General features: G+C 46.4%; 1 protein-coding gene across 2 annotated transcripts; it reads right to left on the minus strand.

The window, feature by feature from the left end:
• Nucleotides 1-499: 499 nt before the first annotated feature.
• Nucleotides 500-15,920, minus strand: TRAFD1 (TRAF-type zinc finger domain containing 1). 2 transcript variants are annotated; one of them, XM_081871056.1, is made up of 13 exons: nucleotides 15,728-15,920; nucleotides 11,606-11,673; nucleotides 10,933-11,001; nucleotides 9,816-9,951; nucleotides 9,666-9,719; nucleotides 7,952-8,357; nucleotides 6,687-6,944; nucleotides 5,600-5,667; nucleotides 4,353-4,574; nucleotides 4,107-4,239; nucleotides 2,990-3,299; nucleotides 2,332-2,389; nucleotides 500-1,310 (listed from the first exon to the last, which is right to left on the minus strand). In XM_081871056.1, the coding sequence occupies exons 3-13, from the start codon at nucleotides 10,980-10,982 to the stop codon at nucleotides 1,263-1,265; spliced, it is 1,743 nt and encodes a 580-aa protein (XP_081727182.1). In that variant the 5' UTR covers nucleotides 10,983-11,001; nucleotides 11,606-11,673; nucleotides 15,728-15,920; the 3' UTR covers nucleotides 500-1,262. The 2 variants fall into 2 exon arrangements, with proteins under 2 accessions (XP_081727182.1, XP_081727181.1); XM_081871055.1 differs by lacking the exon at nucleotides 15,728-15,920 and adding an exon at nucleotides 15,127-15,257 and having other exon boundaries at nucleotides 11,606-11,674.
• Nucleotides 15,921-16,790: the final 870 nt, after the last annotated feature.

Raw genomic sequence — 16,790 nt, forward strand, 5'->3', positions numbered from 1 at the left:
CAATGTGGCTGGGTGTATGTGCAGGGGGAGAGGCAGTCATCCCCCCCCCTGACACCCACACACTTTTCAATTTTTTTGCCAAGTGTATAAATCTGAATGCTCACAAGTTAGATATGCATAAATTGTGGGATGACTGTAAAGAGAACAGTGGTGATTTTCCCTTCCCAAACTTCCGAATTTTCAAGTGCACAATGGTAAGGAGCCCAGCCCATCATTTCAAGGGTGCTTGTTAAATGAAGTAACTCGGGCAGAGACCATACGCCCCTTTGGAGGGCAAGTGATGGAGCAGTGGGTCACATGAGGACACAGCAGGGACTGCTGCAGTTTGAGAAACTGCTCCTCTGGTTTATATTTTCATATGTGTCATCTAACAAAATGGTACCGGGGGGGGGGGGAATTGGTTTTGAGTTCAAATCTCAATCTATTCAGTAAATTTTGAAGCAGAGTTAAAACAGGTGGAAGATGACAAAAACTCTGCTACCGCACAGGACGCAAGAACGACGAGATACAAAGTTTATTACAAGAAATTTGAGACAGTCTCCAGTATAGCAGAATAATCAGCATAAAGAGAAAGAACAGAAGCCTGTCTTGGTTTTGTTGTTGTTGTTTTTACAGAAATGAATCTGGGCACTTCTGGTATTAAAGATAGGCTATATACACACACACAGTGGCAGAATAATGAAATGTTATGGCTTTTCCCTGTGTTTCTTCTTCCTCCCATTTGGTTACACACTCCTGACTGGGGAAATAGATTGCCAAGTACAGGTTAAGAAGCCCAATAAGTTGAGCTTCAGCCAAAGCAGCAACCAACCCAGGCTTCCTCACAAGGCCTTGCCTGGTAGCTGCTAGGCCAGCCACAAGTCTAAAACACACAATCCCATGTGTCACTAACGGCGCTGCACACGGACAACACCTCAAGGCTGAGCATTTTAAGCAGAACTTCTACGAGACTCTCAGCTCAGTTGTTTTGACTATAGGACACATTTGAATCTGATCCCCCCCTACAGACACACACCCTGGCCCTTACCTCAGAGCACAAGGACATTGCACATTTTTAAAAAGCAGCCCTAAATCAGGAGAGAAGGGTTCCTGCCACCACTTCTCTGGCCTGCAGCTGTGGTTATGATCACCCACCTCCCTATCCCTCTCCCCCACCCCCCACTGCTAAATCAGTGTCACACTGAAACCAGCCCTACTGCAGCCAGACCGTATGAGAGAACAGAAGCAAAGGCAAACCCACTTGCCCTGGGAAGGCCCTTTCCCTATTGCTCTTTGTCCGGGTAGTCCGATTCAGCTTGCCACGGTTTCACCTGTGAAACAGAATGGCAGGAATTGAAGGAGGACAGTATCTGGGCAGCAAGAAGGAGACAGAGCAATCTACAATCTACTAGAATTTTCCTCCCCATTCAGAAGTTCTGTGGCATTGTCTTGTCAGAACTACAGCTCAAACTTCAAAGCATATGCACAGCCATGTCCTGGTTCTATGGGAGTCCAGAAAAATCATACAGAAAGTAAGGTACGATGGCACAGATCTCAACTTGCATTTTAAAAATGAGCAAACTATTGAACCTCATAGTTGCAAAGGTATGAATGAGTGCATGGGTGCAGTGTTGGAATGACCACAGAAGCCAGATGATTGAAAGACAAGATAGATAGCTTCAGTGCCCCCTTCAAGACTTCAGAGGGAGAATATGTGGCTGCAGACTTTGATAGAAAAAGCTTTAACACACTAAAAGGGCGCTTTCATTCCTTTTTGCTTAAGAGAGGCACTCTTCACATTCACACAGCAAGGAATGCCTCTAAAATGGCACACAGCATTCAAAAATATAACATCTGAAACAAAGTGTGCTTTTTTCCTGCCCTACTTGTATGTGCATTTATGTATAAACAAACAATTGATTTTAACTAATTTGATCAACTAGGACTGCAATGATATGGCCTGTAGGATATGTTGGGTCTTCCTCACCTGATGTTGAATCTCTCCTCTCAGCCCCTATAGAAACCCCTAACTGGTCTCAGAACTGATGCAGACAGGACCAAGGAGAAGGACAACTAGGAAAGAGATTGGACCCAAAGCTAATAGCCCAACACACTCCCAACCCTGGCAGAGATTTAGAGCAGGGAGGGAAATGGCAACAATTTTCTGTCCTGTTGATGAGAGGCCAACAGGGGTCTTTGGGATGAGGCAGTTGAAGTACCTCTGGTTTTTGCTTCCACCTTAGGAATGCACCCTATGATTTCTTTGGGGTTGGGGTGACAGCCCTAAAAATATTTGAACTCGCAGAGAACCATGAGCCTGAAGAGAGAACTGGAGCCCGCCACAGTTCTTACCTTGGTGTTGTTGTAATGGGAAGGGCTAGCAGGACTCCTGACACCTTCTCTTCTCAAGCTGTGGGAGCAAGGGGGGGAGAGAGAAAGAGGTAAGGCAACATTTGCCATTGGAATCTAGAACTTCCTTCACTTCAACATTATTAAGCAACTTTATTAAAAGGTTTCTAACATGACTTTCAGGACTCAACCCTCCCAGAGTAGTTCAAGATTTGTTTTAGGATTTTGTAACAAAGCAAAACTACAAATCTACCAAAAAGTCCTTGAATTAATGGTCAAGAGCAGTGCAAACTGTAACAAGAAAGTCTTTAAAACTCTTAAGAACCAGCATCCTCTTCAAGAGATTACAGAGGAGCTGCTACTGCCTCCAGTCAAAAACCACCTGAGCAAAAGCCCCCACAAAGTATTTTCAGAGGAAACCCAGGATGCTGCACAGAAGTTAGAGCACAGCTCCCCTCAAGACCAGTTAGTGGGGAAGAGGCAGGACTCAAACACCACCACGTCCACCTGGTCCTGCCAATGGGAGGAAGTGGGAGGAGATTCACACCAGGAAGTTCTGTACTACCGAGAATTTGGTTCTGCCATTAACTTACAGGCAAGAAACAGATTTGTAGCTTGCTAACAAGATAAACAGCCCCTTCCTCAAGCAACCAGCATCTACCTGGGCCTAGCTGGAACTGTGACAGGGAAGCTGGGCACATAGCCACTAGGAGAGACAGTGAAGGGACAGCGCCTGGTGGGGAGGGGGGCAGCTGCATGGTCACTCAGCACTCTTCCACGACCACCACCAATACCCAGCTCCTTGGGTTTGCCTCGTTCTGAAGGCCCAAGATTGTCGTCTCTTGTGTTGTTGGGAGGGGCCTGCTGAATGTGTCTGGCAGCCACCAAGTTGTTGCGGGAGGGATTCCCTCTGGTGGGGTAGGGAGGCTTCTGCTGCCTGAACTCCTCAAGGTACTGAGGTGAGATTTCCCCTGAAGCAGGAAACAAAGAAAGTGAGGAACTGCGCTGGAGAGAAATGGCCAGAGATCTGGAGCAGGCTGGATCTGGCCCCAAGAGATGACCTGAACTAGCTGCACAGGCTGGTTGATGTTAAAACTGCCCCAGGCACTACAGCCAACAAACAGTTCACCTTCACACTGTCCAGCCACTCAGAATTTTATTTAGAAAGAATTATAAAGCACTTAATTGAAGAGTCATCTAGGTGGTGCGTAATTAAAAACAAATAAACAGAGCTAGATAAAAACAGAGCTAAAATCCACAAAGCTTTTGAAAAACTTACACAAAACAATAAATTAAAACAGATTAAAAAAATCAGTAAAACCTTTAAAACAAAGCTACATAACAAAATCATATGTTTGGGTAGACTTGCTGAAATAAATGCTTTTAGCAGGCATCCAAAACAATACGGTGAGGGCACCTGCCTAATATCAATTAGGCAGGATGTTCCAAAGCGCAGGTGCTGCCACGCTATACAACTCCTTGAAAATTTAATCCTCTGGGCTTTAATCCAAAGGGTTGCATGTCCATTGGCTGCAAGTATAGAGATACACCAAGCACCACAATAAGCAGGAATGGAAACAATCCTGCATATTACTCTACTGCAGTACAATGAAACGGCAAGTCTCTGGAAGGGAGGTGCACAGATGCCCTTTGGCAAACATGAATTGGATCATCCCCCATTTCCAGAATTGTCCTGCTGTGGGCAGCAAAGAGGCTCTCCTCCTCTGCTCTCCTGAGCTCTTAACCTGAGAACCTGCTTGGCTTGCCAATGACAATACCTTGATGCCGGATCCGTCTTCTAGGCAAATCTGGCGAGCTTGTTCTCTCCAAGTTATCCACAGCCGGAGGCCCTTGCTGTGGTGGGGCTCTTCCTATTGAGGGGGCAGTGGCTGGGCGCAGGTCACACTGGTCCTGGATCAATAAACAAAGCCGGTTATTTGGGGGCCCTTCCCAAAGGAGGAGTGAGTTGGCTTGCCTGCAGCACACCCGCCACAAGGGACAAACTCAAGGCAAGCTCTCTGCACCTGGTGGTGGAAGAGGATCTCTTCTTCCAGCTGGACGCCACAGAATTCACAAGGGAGCATGAGGCTGCTGGAGGAGTCATGCTGCAGAGGAACGGTTTCCCTGCTGCCAGCAGACTGACTGCTCTGCAGCTGTTCCCAGAGATCCTGAAGACGCTCAGCCTGAGGGACAAAAGAGCTTCTCTTGCTGAAGGATGCCAAGGTGCTGACAGGACTGCAGCCAGTCTGTTATATAGAAAATGGAAGGAGGGGGACTTACATTAGTTTCCTTCTTCTAGAGATCCCCACAACACAAGGCAAGCAACCATATCAGACACAGCCAGCAAAGCTATTACAGGACAGGTGACTCCCAGGAACAGACACTGCTTTTCAGTTTCTATCAGAAATACCTGCTTTTAAAGATGAGATTGTACACACCCCTTTTGCTTCCAATCATAACAAGAGTTTGCTGTTTCAATTTTGCATCATCATCTACTAATCTAGATAATTTGGGGAGAAACCCTCGCAGAATGCTTTTTTGAAAATCTCAGATTTGTTTCATGACAGTGTCTCTGAAGATGATAATTCAGACACTTCAGTTGACAACTAAAAACACAGTCATTATAATACAGTACTTTATATTTTGAAAAGAGGTTTGTCTGACTGTTCTCTATGTGTTAGGACGCCTCTTGCGATATTGTCGCCAACATTTTCAACCCTATATGGTTGAGCGGAGGAAGGAGAGACTGCAACTCTTCCCCAAACCCACTGTAGGAGGGTTTAATCCTGCTGGGTGCTACTTTGCCAGTATGTTCCCTGCAGCCAGAAAACTGTACCCTTGGTGGACAACGGTTGGTATCCAAACATAGACCAAAATCTGGTCCTCAAGCTCAGGAACCATCATGCCAAAATGGGCAAGAGTATCTTCAGTTGTCCAAATCAGGGCAGCTTGGAGTTCAGTCCACCAACTGGATTTAAAATGGTGTCCAACAGTATCCAAACACAAGACGAAAACTGGCTCCTCCATCTCGTGAACCGTTGCACCAATGCTATCACAAGAGGCATCTGAACACAAGGGGAACAGATAGACAAACTTCTTTCCAAACCAGATAGTAGATGACAGCTATAGCTTTGGCCCAGTTGTCATGAACTAACCAACTTTGCCTTCAGTGCACTGGGGAAGCTATAAGAAAGGACCACCTGCCCCATTTGCATATCTGCCAATTTCGCCCTTCTAACAGCATGAAAAAAATATGTGATATATACAAAACCTGATGAAGGATTAGATCTTCCTCAGGGAACAGCTTCTCACAAAACTCACAAGGCAGCAGTGTTTCAGCTGCAAAGCAAGGAAGGACAAGGTTACATAACTCATCTAGCTGCCACCTCTTTGGAATTTCTATCAGTCACACTCATATGCAAGGCACTGTACAAACACAACCTCTGTCAAACAACCGAGGAGGCAGGTGACTGTTCCTCCCATTTTATAAAGCCCACTGGCTGATAATGAGTTACCTTGAGTCAGCCAGCAAATCTGTAGCCGAGAATAGACCTCAGCCCAGCTCTACAGGGCTAAAGTCCAAACATTTAGCCACATTAGTAAATTAACTCTCTGATGCAAAAAGTTTACTTCAGGGCACTTCAGTAAAAAAGAAGGAAGGAGGGATCAGAATACTCAGAGCATTCTTCAGGTTGGGGGATTTCACAAGAGCCTTCGACAAACTCAAGCTCCCTCTGCTCAAGGTCAAGAAGTTCCATCTCATTCCAGAAAAAAAGTGATTCTCAGTACTTCTCCACTCATTCCACCCTCCACCCCCACCCCCCATTACTTAAGGCCCTATTTTCATTATCTGTGCAGAAATCAAGAGATTTCTCACACAGTAATTTCCACAAAGCTTAAGATTGGGGAAGTTGGTAAAAAAAATAAAAAATCTCAACTTTAAGTCCTAACAGCACCTCTACAAAATCCATTTTTAAATAAATGAATAAATAAATAAATAAATAAGCAGGCATGCAGGCATGCCATCTTTCAAGACAAGTCTGAGAGCAGTTTACAACCATGTCAGCACACAACAAATACTTTTTTGGGGGGAAATGTTACATAAAAATATATATTACAAGCAGCACTAAAAGACAAAATTATGCCAACGAAACACAGGCAATCTCGCCTGTCCCTTCTGAGAACAGAGATACCCTCCTGCCCTCGGGTCCTCCCCTTCCAACCCTGGCAGCACTTTTGCACCCCTCACAGAAGCCAAAGCCTTTACAACATTTTCCTAATGGTTTTGGCCTGCAACCATTTCATGACATCGCAGCACCTCAACCAATGACTCTGAGCAACAGCAAATGTTTACTTACCTTTGGGCCTGTTTAAAGCATTATTAGCAGGTGCCAGCAAACCCTGAGAGAAGATATCGGGGTCATCTGCGTCCACAAAGTCCTCAGCTGCTTTAGCTCTGGCGGGGCAGATATTTTTCCAGAGATCCCTCCGGATCTGTGTGCCACTGTGCTCATGAGAGCTGTTTTCCTGCTGCAAGCTAAGAGCCAGCAGGTAATCCAGGTTGTAATCTGGCTCTCCGCCGAAAGGCAAGGGGGCTGTCATCTTTTCCAGGTGGACTTCATGGGGCAAAATATAACCAAATGTTAGAAACAAAGGCAGACCACTATTAAGATCGTTGTCTGACCTTCCATTTGTAAAAAGAAGATCAGCACAACATACCCAAAGATGGCCTTACATTTTGCAGAACATGCAAAAAGGTTGCTGGAAACTGTATTTCAAGAAAGCAAGGCAGAGAAGGAGAGCCAATACCCCCTGAAGGCAGGTGATTTGGGCATCTGCAATACACCAAGCAGGGTGGGGGGGGAACCTTAGGCCTGGGGGACATATGCAGCCCTCCAAGACTCCCTAGCTCATCCTCTGGATTCTCCCTACATACCACATCCCCTCTGCACTCTCCTGCAGTCGTCCCTGGCTGGAATGTGTACTTGAACTATGATGAAGCTACCCAACAGTCTCTCTGCCCCAGAGGGCTGAAGTCATTACACCTCGGAAGTGCCAGCATGGCCAACTTTTCTCCCTCCTAGCTGCCAGGAAACAGCAGCAGGATCTTCCAGCAAGTAATAAAATGACTGCTGGTTGAATTTAAACAGTCCCAAGATCCATCCACCAACTGCCCATGTAAACATAACCAGAGAGGATAAAATTTAGGACACAGCATGAAAATTTGGGAAGGGTTTTTGCCACTGGGAAGAGGGGCACAAAAAGGTTAGATTCAATTAACCGAGAATGCACTCTTGAACACTAATGTGTGAGGGAGAAGAGGAGGAGGAGTTTGGATTTGATATCCCGCTTTATCACTACCCGAAGGAGTCTCAAAGCGGCTAACATTCTCCTTTCCCTTCCTCCCCCACAACAAACACTCTGTGAGGTGAGTGGGGCTGAGAGACTTCAAAGAAGTGTGACTGGCCCAAGGTCACCCAGCAGCTGAATGTGGAGGAGCGGAGACGCGAACCCTGTTCCCCAGATTACGAGACTACCGCTCTTAACCACTACACCACACTGGTGGGGGCACATTGTAAAATGCCAAGTATTCTTTTTAAAAGTGATCATTTGCTGCCATTACCTTGATTCTGATCCAGCTGTGATAGAGCAACGTTCCTTCTGTTGCGCTCACTGGGCAGCTGGTCACCCGAGAGACAGTTATAAAGCCTACTTTCAGGAAACCGGCTCAACCTTGGCAGGGATCGTGCAGAGTTGTCTTGATGGAGGACATTCCTGACTGTCTGAACGCTATGCAAAACTGGTTCGGAGTTCAAGCAGGGCCGGGCTTGGCTGACTCTTGCTTCCTCAGCCTCCCTCTTGCAGTCCTCAGGGTGCTCCTTCAGATCTCGGAGCAGAATGTTGCGGCTGCACCTGCTACATCGCTCAGTTCGAGCGCCACAGTAGTCCTCATGGTCCTGGAGTTTGTTGAATGCAAGCTCAATATCACAGTGCTGGCAGGCCACGGGGCGCAAGGGACACTCTACAGCCTATGGTAAGACAGCAAGGAAATTGTGCATAAGGTCGTCGTCTGAGCAACCTCTTTGCATTTGTCTGGTCATCAGTCTCAGCCAGCACAGGTCGAAGGAACAAGCATGGAGTTTTAACATCCTGAAGAGCAGCTCGCCTGCACAATTAGGATGGTGTAAAGGAGCTGTAAAGGTGTAAAGGATGGTGTAAAGGAGCAAAAGGGATGTGGGTGGTGCTGTGGGTTAAACCACAGAGCCTAGGACTTGCCGATCAGAAGGTCAGCAGTTCGAATCCCCGCGACGGGGTGAGCTCCCGTTGCTCAGTCCCTGCTCCTGCCAACCTAGCAGTTCGAAAGCACGTCAAAGTGCAAGTAGATAAATAGGTACTGCTCCGGCGGGAAGGTAAACAGCATTTACGTGCGCTGCTCTGGTTCACCAGAAACAGCGTAGTCATGCTGGCCACATGACCCGGAAGCTGTACGCCGGCTCCCTCAGCCAATAAAGCGAGATGAGCGCCGCAACCCCAGAGTCGGTCACGACTGGTCCTAATGGTTAGGGGTCCCTTTACCTTTAAAGCTGCATTTGCTGTTGTGAATGCCAGCATCAGTTTATCAAGGGCACTGAATCAGACCTGCAAGGGGCCAGTGACCATTAGGGTGAACACATGGCAAAATAAATCCCAAGAGCGAGCTGCAATCTCACTCCTTGGCTGTAGCGCGCCACACCAGTGTAGTCACACAATCCACAACACATGGCTGCTTTGCAACCTCCGTTTTAGAAATGGATTTTTAATATCGAGTTAGGTGGGGCCAGTGCTTTTTTCTGGGGGGATGCAGGGGTACACATACCCCTAAACATTTTGTGAATCTTTGTACTTTTGTCCATTTACTGTATTTATTTTTCCCAATTGGAGCTATAAAATGGTGATTTTCTTGAGTCAAAATGAGAGTACCCCTAAACATTTTTTTAAGAAAAAAAGCACTAGGTGGGGCCATAGTGCAGGCTGGTAAAAATGCCAACCCAGAGAAGCAGCCCTTAATAGGCACATAAGAAGCTCCATTATACCAGCAGCTAGCCCTGAAGCCCATCTCTGGGCCCCTCTCCTCTGTAGGGAAGAACCTGGATCCTGCACTATGCCACCAACTCTCTTTCTGTTTACGGAAAGCTCCCCTGCTTGTGACTGTTGCCCTCCACAAAGAACCATGTGCAAGTGCCCTAAAAAAAATCTTAATAGCCTGAAGGCTCACATACATAATCCACTCCTTGCAGTTTTTGTTAGTCCCACCCTGCATCATCAGGTAAAGACGAGTCAATGATATGCTTACTGACCACATGCTCCTCCAAAAGACCACTGTCCATCTTCATGCTGCACTTACAGACAACCTGAGATCGAAAAACAGACACACAAACCAGCGTGTGATTAAACCTGCCTACCAGGGAGAAGCCGTTGCATAAAGGGGGAAAGGGGCTGCTTGTCACCTGTGTGTGCTCCAGCTCCAGGTGACTCCTCATTTCTGATTTTGGGAAAGACTCCTTGCAGATATGACATACCCCTATGTTTCGACTGCAATGGATCTCATGGATGGTGAAGTTTGCCAAGGGAATGTCTTTTTTGCTGGAAACAAAACAGGCAAGGTGCAAAAGATAACAGGGACTTGCGGTTTAGAACACTGATTTGGAGTAGAGCTGCTGGGTGAGGAAGGTGCAAAAGAAATGATTTTTTAAAAGAAAGCGAACCCAAGCAAGCCCTGCAAGGTCAACCAGTATTACTTCATATTGCCATCTGCGTGGCACTGAAGCTGCAGCCACAGTCCACAGAGCAAGCATATGGCAGTGAGGGATTTTGCAGTCCTCAGCTCAGTCTTTTGGGCACTATTCAGTTCATTCCCCCTTTCATGGACCAGCAGGGATGTTCTCTCAGGAGACAAAGCTCACATCTCCAGAGAGTGAAGGAGAGAAAAGCCACAATTACACACCAGCTCCTGAGTCAGCTGCACTAATCCCATCCTCCACCATAACCAGTCTCTCCACCGCCACCGCCCCCATCCGCATCAGCACTCACACAACCATAAGCCAGGATTTCTGGCTTCTTGTGGTTTACCATGAAGGAGCAGCATGTGTATGTATACTGTACAATCACTCCAGTTAGTGCAAGTATGAAAATAAGAAAGCCATGATTTGTTGTTATTTCCAAACTAGGGATCAATTTGTTTCTCCCTAGCCAGCTACAATCCATAAACCAATATGAATATTTGCTTAAGATGGGCTAGCAATTGTGGCTTGTTGAGGAGAAACAAACAACAACCCCAGATTGGGACACAATATTTCTTAAATTATTTTTCTTGCTGAAAATTTTCCATTTCACATGTTCGTTAGCAGCAGTGAATGGATGCCAATTGCAAATAAATATTAAGCAAGGATGACAACTTCCAAGTTCTTAGCTTTGTTTACTAAAACAAGTAAAGTAAACATGATAAATTAGAGCAATGGTTCTGGAACAGGCTAATAAACCAACCAACCCAATTGCATACACCCAATTGCATACACATAGTTACTGAGTTGGCAGTTACTGAAACAAACAAGTTTCCTTTCTTACCAATTGTTGCAGAGTTGGGTTTCACTTTCCTGTTCCACCACGGCAGCCATCGCCCTGCTGTTCAAGGAACTAAGGAGGGGAGAAAAAAGGGCACTCTCTTTTTGTTTCCCAAGCATGCTTACTCATTCCCTTCCTACTCAGAATTCCTTTCATAGAGGGCTCCCCTAGTGCTTATCAGCAGGATCTCTTCTTGTCCCAAGAGTTTAAGCAGCAGTCAAACAGCCTTTTTGACAGCATAATTGCCCTGAAACCAATTTCATCTCATTGAAGCCCACGAGCTTAAAGGAAACACAGACAAGCTGTGAATCTCATCACTGCTTGCCAATTTATGCTTTCACACAGAGTTGGAAGGAAAGCGGCAACATTTCTTTTTTTAGAAATAGTACAAACATTGACAAAGCCATCGTTCTTTTCCATAGACTCAACATAGTCCTGCATGGACCATTGTCACTGAACCTTCTAGAACTCTATGAGGTGCATGAGGAATTCTCTCACTCTCCCCTCAGCTAGGTCTCCTTCTCCATGCCTAGCCTTGTGTTTATGCTGAAGGATGAGGAGACTGTGTCATATGGCACTCTGTCCTCTTTTGTGAAATGTGAAGCACAAGATGCTTCCAGAAGTAGCATGCATTTCCAAATACACCAATTTGAAAGGAAACCCTAAGGCAGCTTACCTGAGACGAGCTGACTAAAAAGAGCAGTACAGAACTCGAGTGAAGGCAACTGATCAGATCCTCAGTGACTAAAAGAAAAGGGTAGGGGAAAGTAAAATGTACTTTTGTGACACTTTCCTGTACATTTTAAAAGAAATTCTTGGGAATGCAAATATTTTAAGTTAGGAGACTACAACAGACCCACCCTCAACCAGGAACCATAATCCCCATACCTACCGGTACTTTCAAACCATTGTGAAAAGAGAGGGGATGTGTGCTCAAGGGCTAAATATGCTCAGGATCTTTGGTAGGTGTGCATTATTCACCTCATGCAGCTCTTCTGCCAGAGAGGATGACCAAATGTGAACCCTCTCTCACAGACCCAACTTCCTCCCCAAATACATCATCTCCTGTTTAGCCATTAGCTGTCACAGGGCAGAAATCTGGCACCATCACCACCCTCTACTTACAAGAGTTGGAGGTGAGAAACCTGGACATCATGTTTGTTTCTTTGGTGGCAAGTAGTAGTAGTAGTAGTAGCAGTAGTAATAATAGGTAAAGGTAAAGGTACCCCTGCCTGTACGGGCCAGTTGTGTCCGACTCTAGGGTTGTGCGCCCATCTCGCTTAAGAGGCCGGGGGCCAGCGCTGTCCAGAGACACTTCCGGGTCACGTGGCCAGCGTGACGAAGCTGCTCTGGTGAGCCAGCACCAGCGCAGCACACGGAAACGCCGTTTACCTTCCCGCTATAAAGCGGTACCTATTCATCTACTTGCACTTAGGAGTGCTTTCGAACTGCTAGGTGGGCAGGAGCTGGGACCGAACGACGGGAGCTCACCTAGCCGCGGGGATTCAAACCGCCGACCATGCGATCAGCAAGCCCTAGGCGCTGAGGTTTTACCCACAGCGCCATCCGCGTCCCTTCAGTAATAATAATAATAATAATAATAATAATAATAATAATAATAATAATAATAATAATAATAGCCTACTGCCTTGTTGTACAACACACTGAGTGCTATATAAACGCTTAATATTTTTATTACAGCAACACTTTCCAGCAGTTAAGAGTGCTTTGCACGTACTATATTGTTACAAGAGAACCTTTTCTTATCTTTTAACAACATATGGGATGCTGCCTTCCACAGTTTAATTCCGCAATCCTACACATGCTTACTAGAGAGCAACTCCCTCCGAATACAATGGGACTTCCTTCTTAGTAAACATGCTTAGGATTGTTCAGCGACAGGTACCTAACAGAAATAAAGCTTTAAAATAAAATTAATAAAGAATACCAATTTGTGCGTGGTGAGGGGAGAAATAAGAGAAACATTTTTATTTTTTCAGAAAAATCACACACAGAGCGTAGTATCAAAACTCCCCTGCCTTAGAAAAGGGCTTCTCCCCATTACCCCTTCTAGATTAGTCTGGGGCTGGGGGAGGCAACCTTAAACTCACCCAAGTTGAAAGCAGGGCGGGTGGACATCCCCACTCCCAACATGTGCATCCCAATTCTTTTCTTTCTCCATAAAGGAGTCCCCATACACAATCCCAGCCTCAGCCAAGATGAGCCTTATATCAGTCACTTCCTCTCAACCTAGCCTACCCCACGGGGTTGTTCCGAGCATAAAGAGAACATAACCATATCTGCCTCTGAGTGGAATATAACTGAGACAAACTTACAACAGCAACACTACATGGGTGTCAAACCAAGGAGAGGGCGAGCCGGGGCAGATCGCTACCTAGGGACAAGCAGCGCACTCAGCAGCCTCTGACGGGTCAGCAACCCCATAAGCCTAGCGTTCCCTCCTCATACAGAGATCGTATTTTTTTATTTTATGATGTTGTAGTAATGGGTCGAAAACACTCTCCCCGGTTATTAGGGGCTGGAGCAAAGACTCCACCCGCTTTTTAGCCGGAGCTTGTAGCTTTCCTATGCGCAGTTGCTTTGCCAACCGGTGCTCCAATAAACAGCCTCTTGTTCTGAAGTGGGCTCAAGATATTGGTCATAACATTATGTTTGCTGACTGGGAACAGTTGTGGACCACCGGTATGAAATTTACGGCATGTAATGCCCTAAGAGAGAATATTATGAAAATGATTTATAGGTGGTACATGACCCCAGTCAAGCTCGCAAAAATTTACCACTTGTCTGATAATAAATGTTGGAAATGTAAAGAAACTGAAGGTACATTCTTCCACCTTTGGTGGACGTGCCCAAGGATTAAGGCTTTCTGGGAGATGATCTACAATGAAATGAAAAAGGTATTTAAGTATACCTTCTTGAAGAAACCAGAGGCCTTTCTCCTGGGCATGGTCGGCCAATTGGTGCCAAAGAAGGATAGAACATTCTTTATGTACGCCACAACAGCAGCAAGAATACTCATCGCAAAGTATTGGAAGACAGAAGATCTACCCACCGTTGAAGAATGGCAGATGAAAGTTATAGACTATATGGGACTGGCAGAAATGACTGGCAGAATCCGAGACCAGGGAAAAGAGATGGCGGAAGAAGAATGGAAGAAATTTAAGGACTATCTCAAGAAAAATTGTAAAATCATTGAATGATAGAATGATGTTGATTTAGAAATTAAGGGGTTTTTAGCTGTAATGATTAGGTATCAAGAAAAGAAAGATTAAAAACTAAATTGAGATTAGGGGAAGGATTTGCTGAATTGAATTAATTAGAGACTGGAGTACAGGAAGGGGAGGTATGAGGAGGTCGGGAAAGTAAGGTTTATGAATATAAGGGATTGAAACTATACTTGTTATTGTTTGTGGTTTGTATGTATTGTATGTATTTCTCTTTTTTTCTTCTTTTTTGTTATCTCTATTTTAGATAATCTTCTGAAAACTTTAATAAATTTAAAAAAAATATAAATAAATAAACAGCCTCTTGTTCTGGGCCTTCAAGGGAGAGAGAGAGGCTGTCATGCACTAAGTAGGAAAAAGAAGAGAGACCTTGCGCGGGTCAAAGGGGGCGACCCTAAAGAAGGGTCAGGAGGATGAGGGTGATTACAGATACCTATTGTATTTATAACCCGCCTTTTTCTCCAAGGAAATTAAAAGTGGTGTTGGGGGTTTTTTTTGGGGGGGGGGAGGGAGGGGAGGCAGAGGGATGTCCTCAAATAATGAAGGGCGGTATATTAATTTATATTAATATCTATGAAGGACGGTATGTTAATGTAATAAATGAATAGAATGAAATCATCGTAGAACAATGCAGAAGATTTTAATTATTGCATAAAGTTTATACACCGCCTGACGGAAAGCGCTTTGCGGAAAGAACAAAATAAGGGGGTTGCAGGGAAAAAAACAACCACCCACAATTAAAACATTCAAAAATGTTATTAAAATGATATGAATGTGTATAATAGCAATAGCATGGCCCGCCCTTCGTCCTTAAGGTGAAAACATGAGAGAAGAAAACTGAAAGGGAGTTTGAAGCGACTCCCAACGGGAGCATTAAGAGGGTCCTAAAACCGAACAAACACCGGCACCCCTCCCCCCATTTCCAGCCCCGGAGGGACGCAGATACCCACCAAATGCTTCCCTCACGGGCTTCGTCCGCTCCTTCCACTTCTTCTTCTTCTTCTCCGCCTCAACCCGTTTCCCTCACAAAACGCAGACAGGACCCCGAAGCCGCCTCAGCGCTTCCTAACCCGCCCTCCGGGTCGCGATTGGACGGCGGCGCCTCGCCGGTTGGCCTGCTCCGAGCTCTTATTGGCCGGCGGACCTGCCAAACGGACCCGCTTCATCCTACCGCTCTCCCGATTGGCTCCTAAAGGCGCTCGTTAATCGCGTGGAGCGGGGAAGCGGGTGTCCCGCCTCCCAGCTCTTCTTCGCTTTGCTCCTCCCCCTTCCCCACCCTCAGCCGCCGCTCTCGGCTTCGGCCGGGTGACGTCACAGCGCGCGCCGCGCCCCTTTCCTCTCGCCCTGAGTCCTGATTGGCCGGCGGCAGGGAGAGTCGCGGGAGGGGAACCCGGAGGGGAATCCCGAGGCGCCGGAGCGCAGCTACCGCCTCTCCCCGCGGAGCGGCGCCCTTTCGCAGGCAGGCTTGGAAATCGCACTCTTCGAGCAGAGCAGAATGCGGAGAAGCCGCGTGTCGGGAAGATGGTTTGCGCCTCTTCCCCTTGATTTCCTACTTGGGGAAGTGAAAGGATCTGCTCCTGTTCCTGGTTCCAGCTGCCTCTGCCCTTGACCGGGATATTCTTCTCGTTCCCACTCCCGTTCTGCTCCCGGCAGGCGCTTGATTGGCCGCTGCAAGAACAGGACGCTGGACTGGACGGGCCGCTGCTCAGACCAAACAAGGCTCTTGCGGGCTTTTCGTTTGGGCTGACTAATATGTGTTTTTTTTAGAAGACACAGCCTGTCTTCGCACGCAGGGAAAATCCCTAATTGACTCACTGAGGGTTTGTGAAACATCAGCTGCGTCACTTGGTTTAGTAGGCCAGTTGAAGCCGTTTCCGGGGGTGTGGATGCTGTCATAGAGTCAGAATTAGAGAGCTGGCCTGGAAGGGACCCAAGGATCATCTAGTCCAACCCCCTGCAATGCAGGAATCTCAAAAGGCTGTTTCCCCTCCAACTGGAAACCATACTGGACTCTGCTTAGCTTTGCAAATGTGCTAGCAGATTTATTGCTGCAACACTAGCATGCTGACAGCGTCTACTTGTGAGAGCTGAGTTCAGAATGGACAAACTGCCCCAAAAGGAGCAGGATGTGTACCCCACCAGAGGCAATACCCCTCTCTTAATACAATGCATAATGTTCTTCTTCTTCTGGTTGTTGTTTAGTCATTTAGTCGTGTCTGACTGTTCATGACCCCATGGACCAGAGCACACCAGGCACTCCTGTCTTCCACTGCCTCCCACAGTTTGGTCAAACTCATGTTGCTCAACATGAGAACACTGTCCAACCACCTCATCCCCTTCTCCTTGTGCCCTCCATCTTTCCCAGCATCAGGGTCTTTTCCAGGGAGTCTTCTCATGAGGTGGCCAAAGTATTGGAGCCTCAGCTTCAGGATCTGTCCTTCCAGTGAGCACTCAGGGCTGATTTCCTTCAGAATGGAGAGGTTTGATCTTCTTGCACTCCATGGGACTCTCAAGAGTCTCCTCCAGCACCATAATTCAAAAGCATCAATTCTTCTGCAATCAGCCTTCTTTATGGTCCAGCTCTCACTTCCATACATCACTACTGGGAAAACCATA

This window comes from Podarcis erhardii (assembly GCF_964252035.2).
Source record: "Podarcis erhardii genome assembly, chromosome: 7".
In the NCBI taxonomy this organism is placed as follows: Eukaryota; Metazoa; Chordata; class Lepidosauria; order Squamata; family Lacertidae; genus Podarcis; species Podarcis erhardii.

Coding starts and splice junctions, on each gene's coding strand:
- TRAFD1 (XM_081871056.1), bottom strand. CDS start 10,982: ATGGCTGCCGTGGTGGAACAGGAAAGTGAAACCCAACTCTGCAACAAT. Junction 2,390..2,989: donor ACAGTTCCAGCTAGGCCCAG/GTAGATGCTGGT, acceptor TTGCTCCCACAG/CTTGAGAAGAGAAGGTGTCA. Junction 1,311..2,331: donor CCCATTACAACAACACCAAG/GTAAGAACTGTG, acceptor TCTGTTTCACAG/GTGAAACCGTGGCAAGCTGA.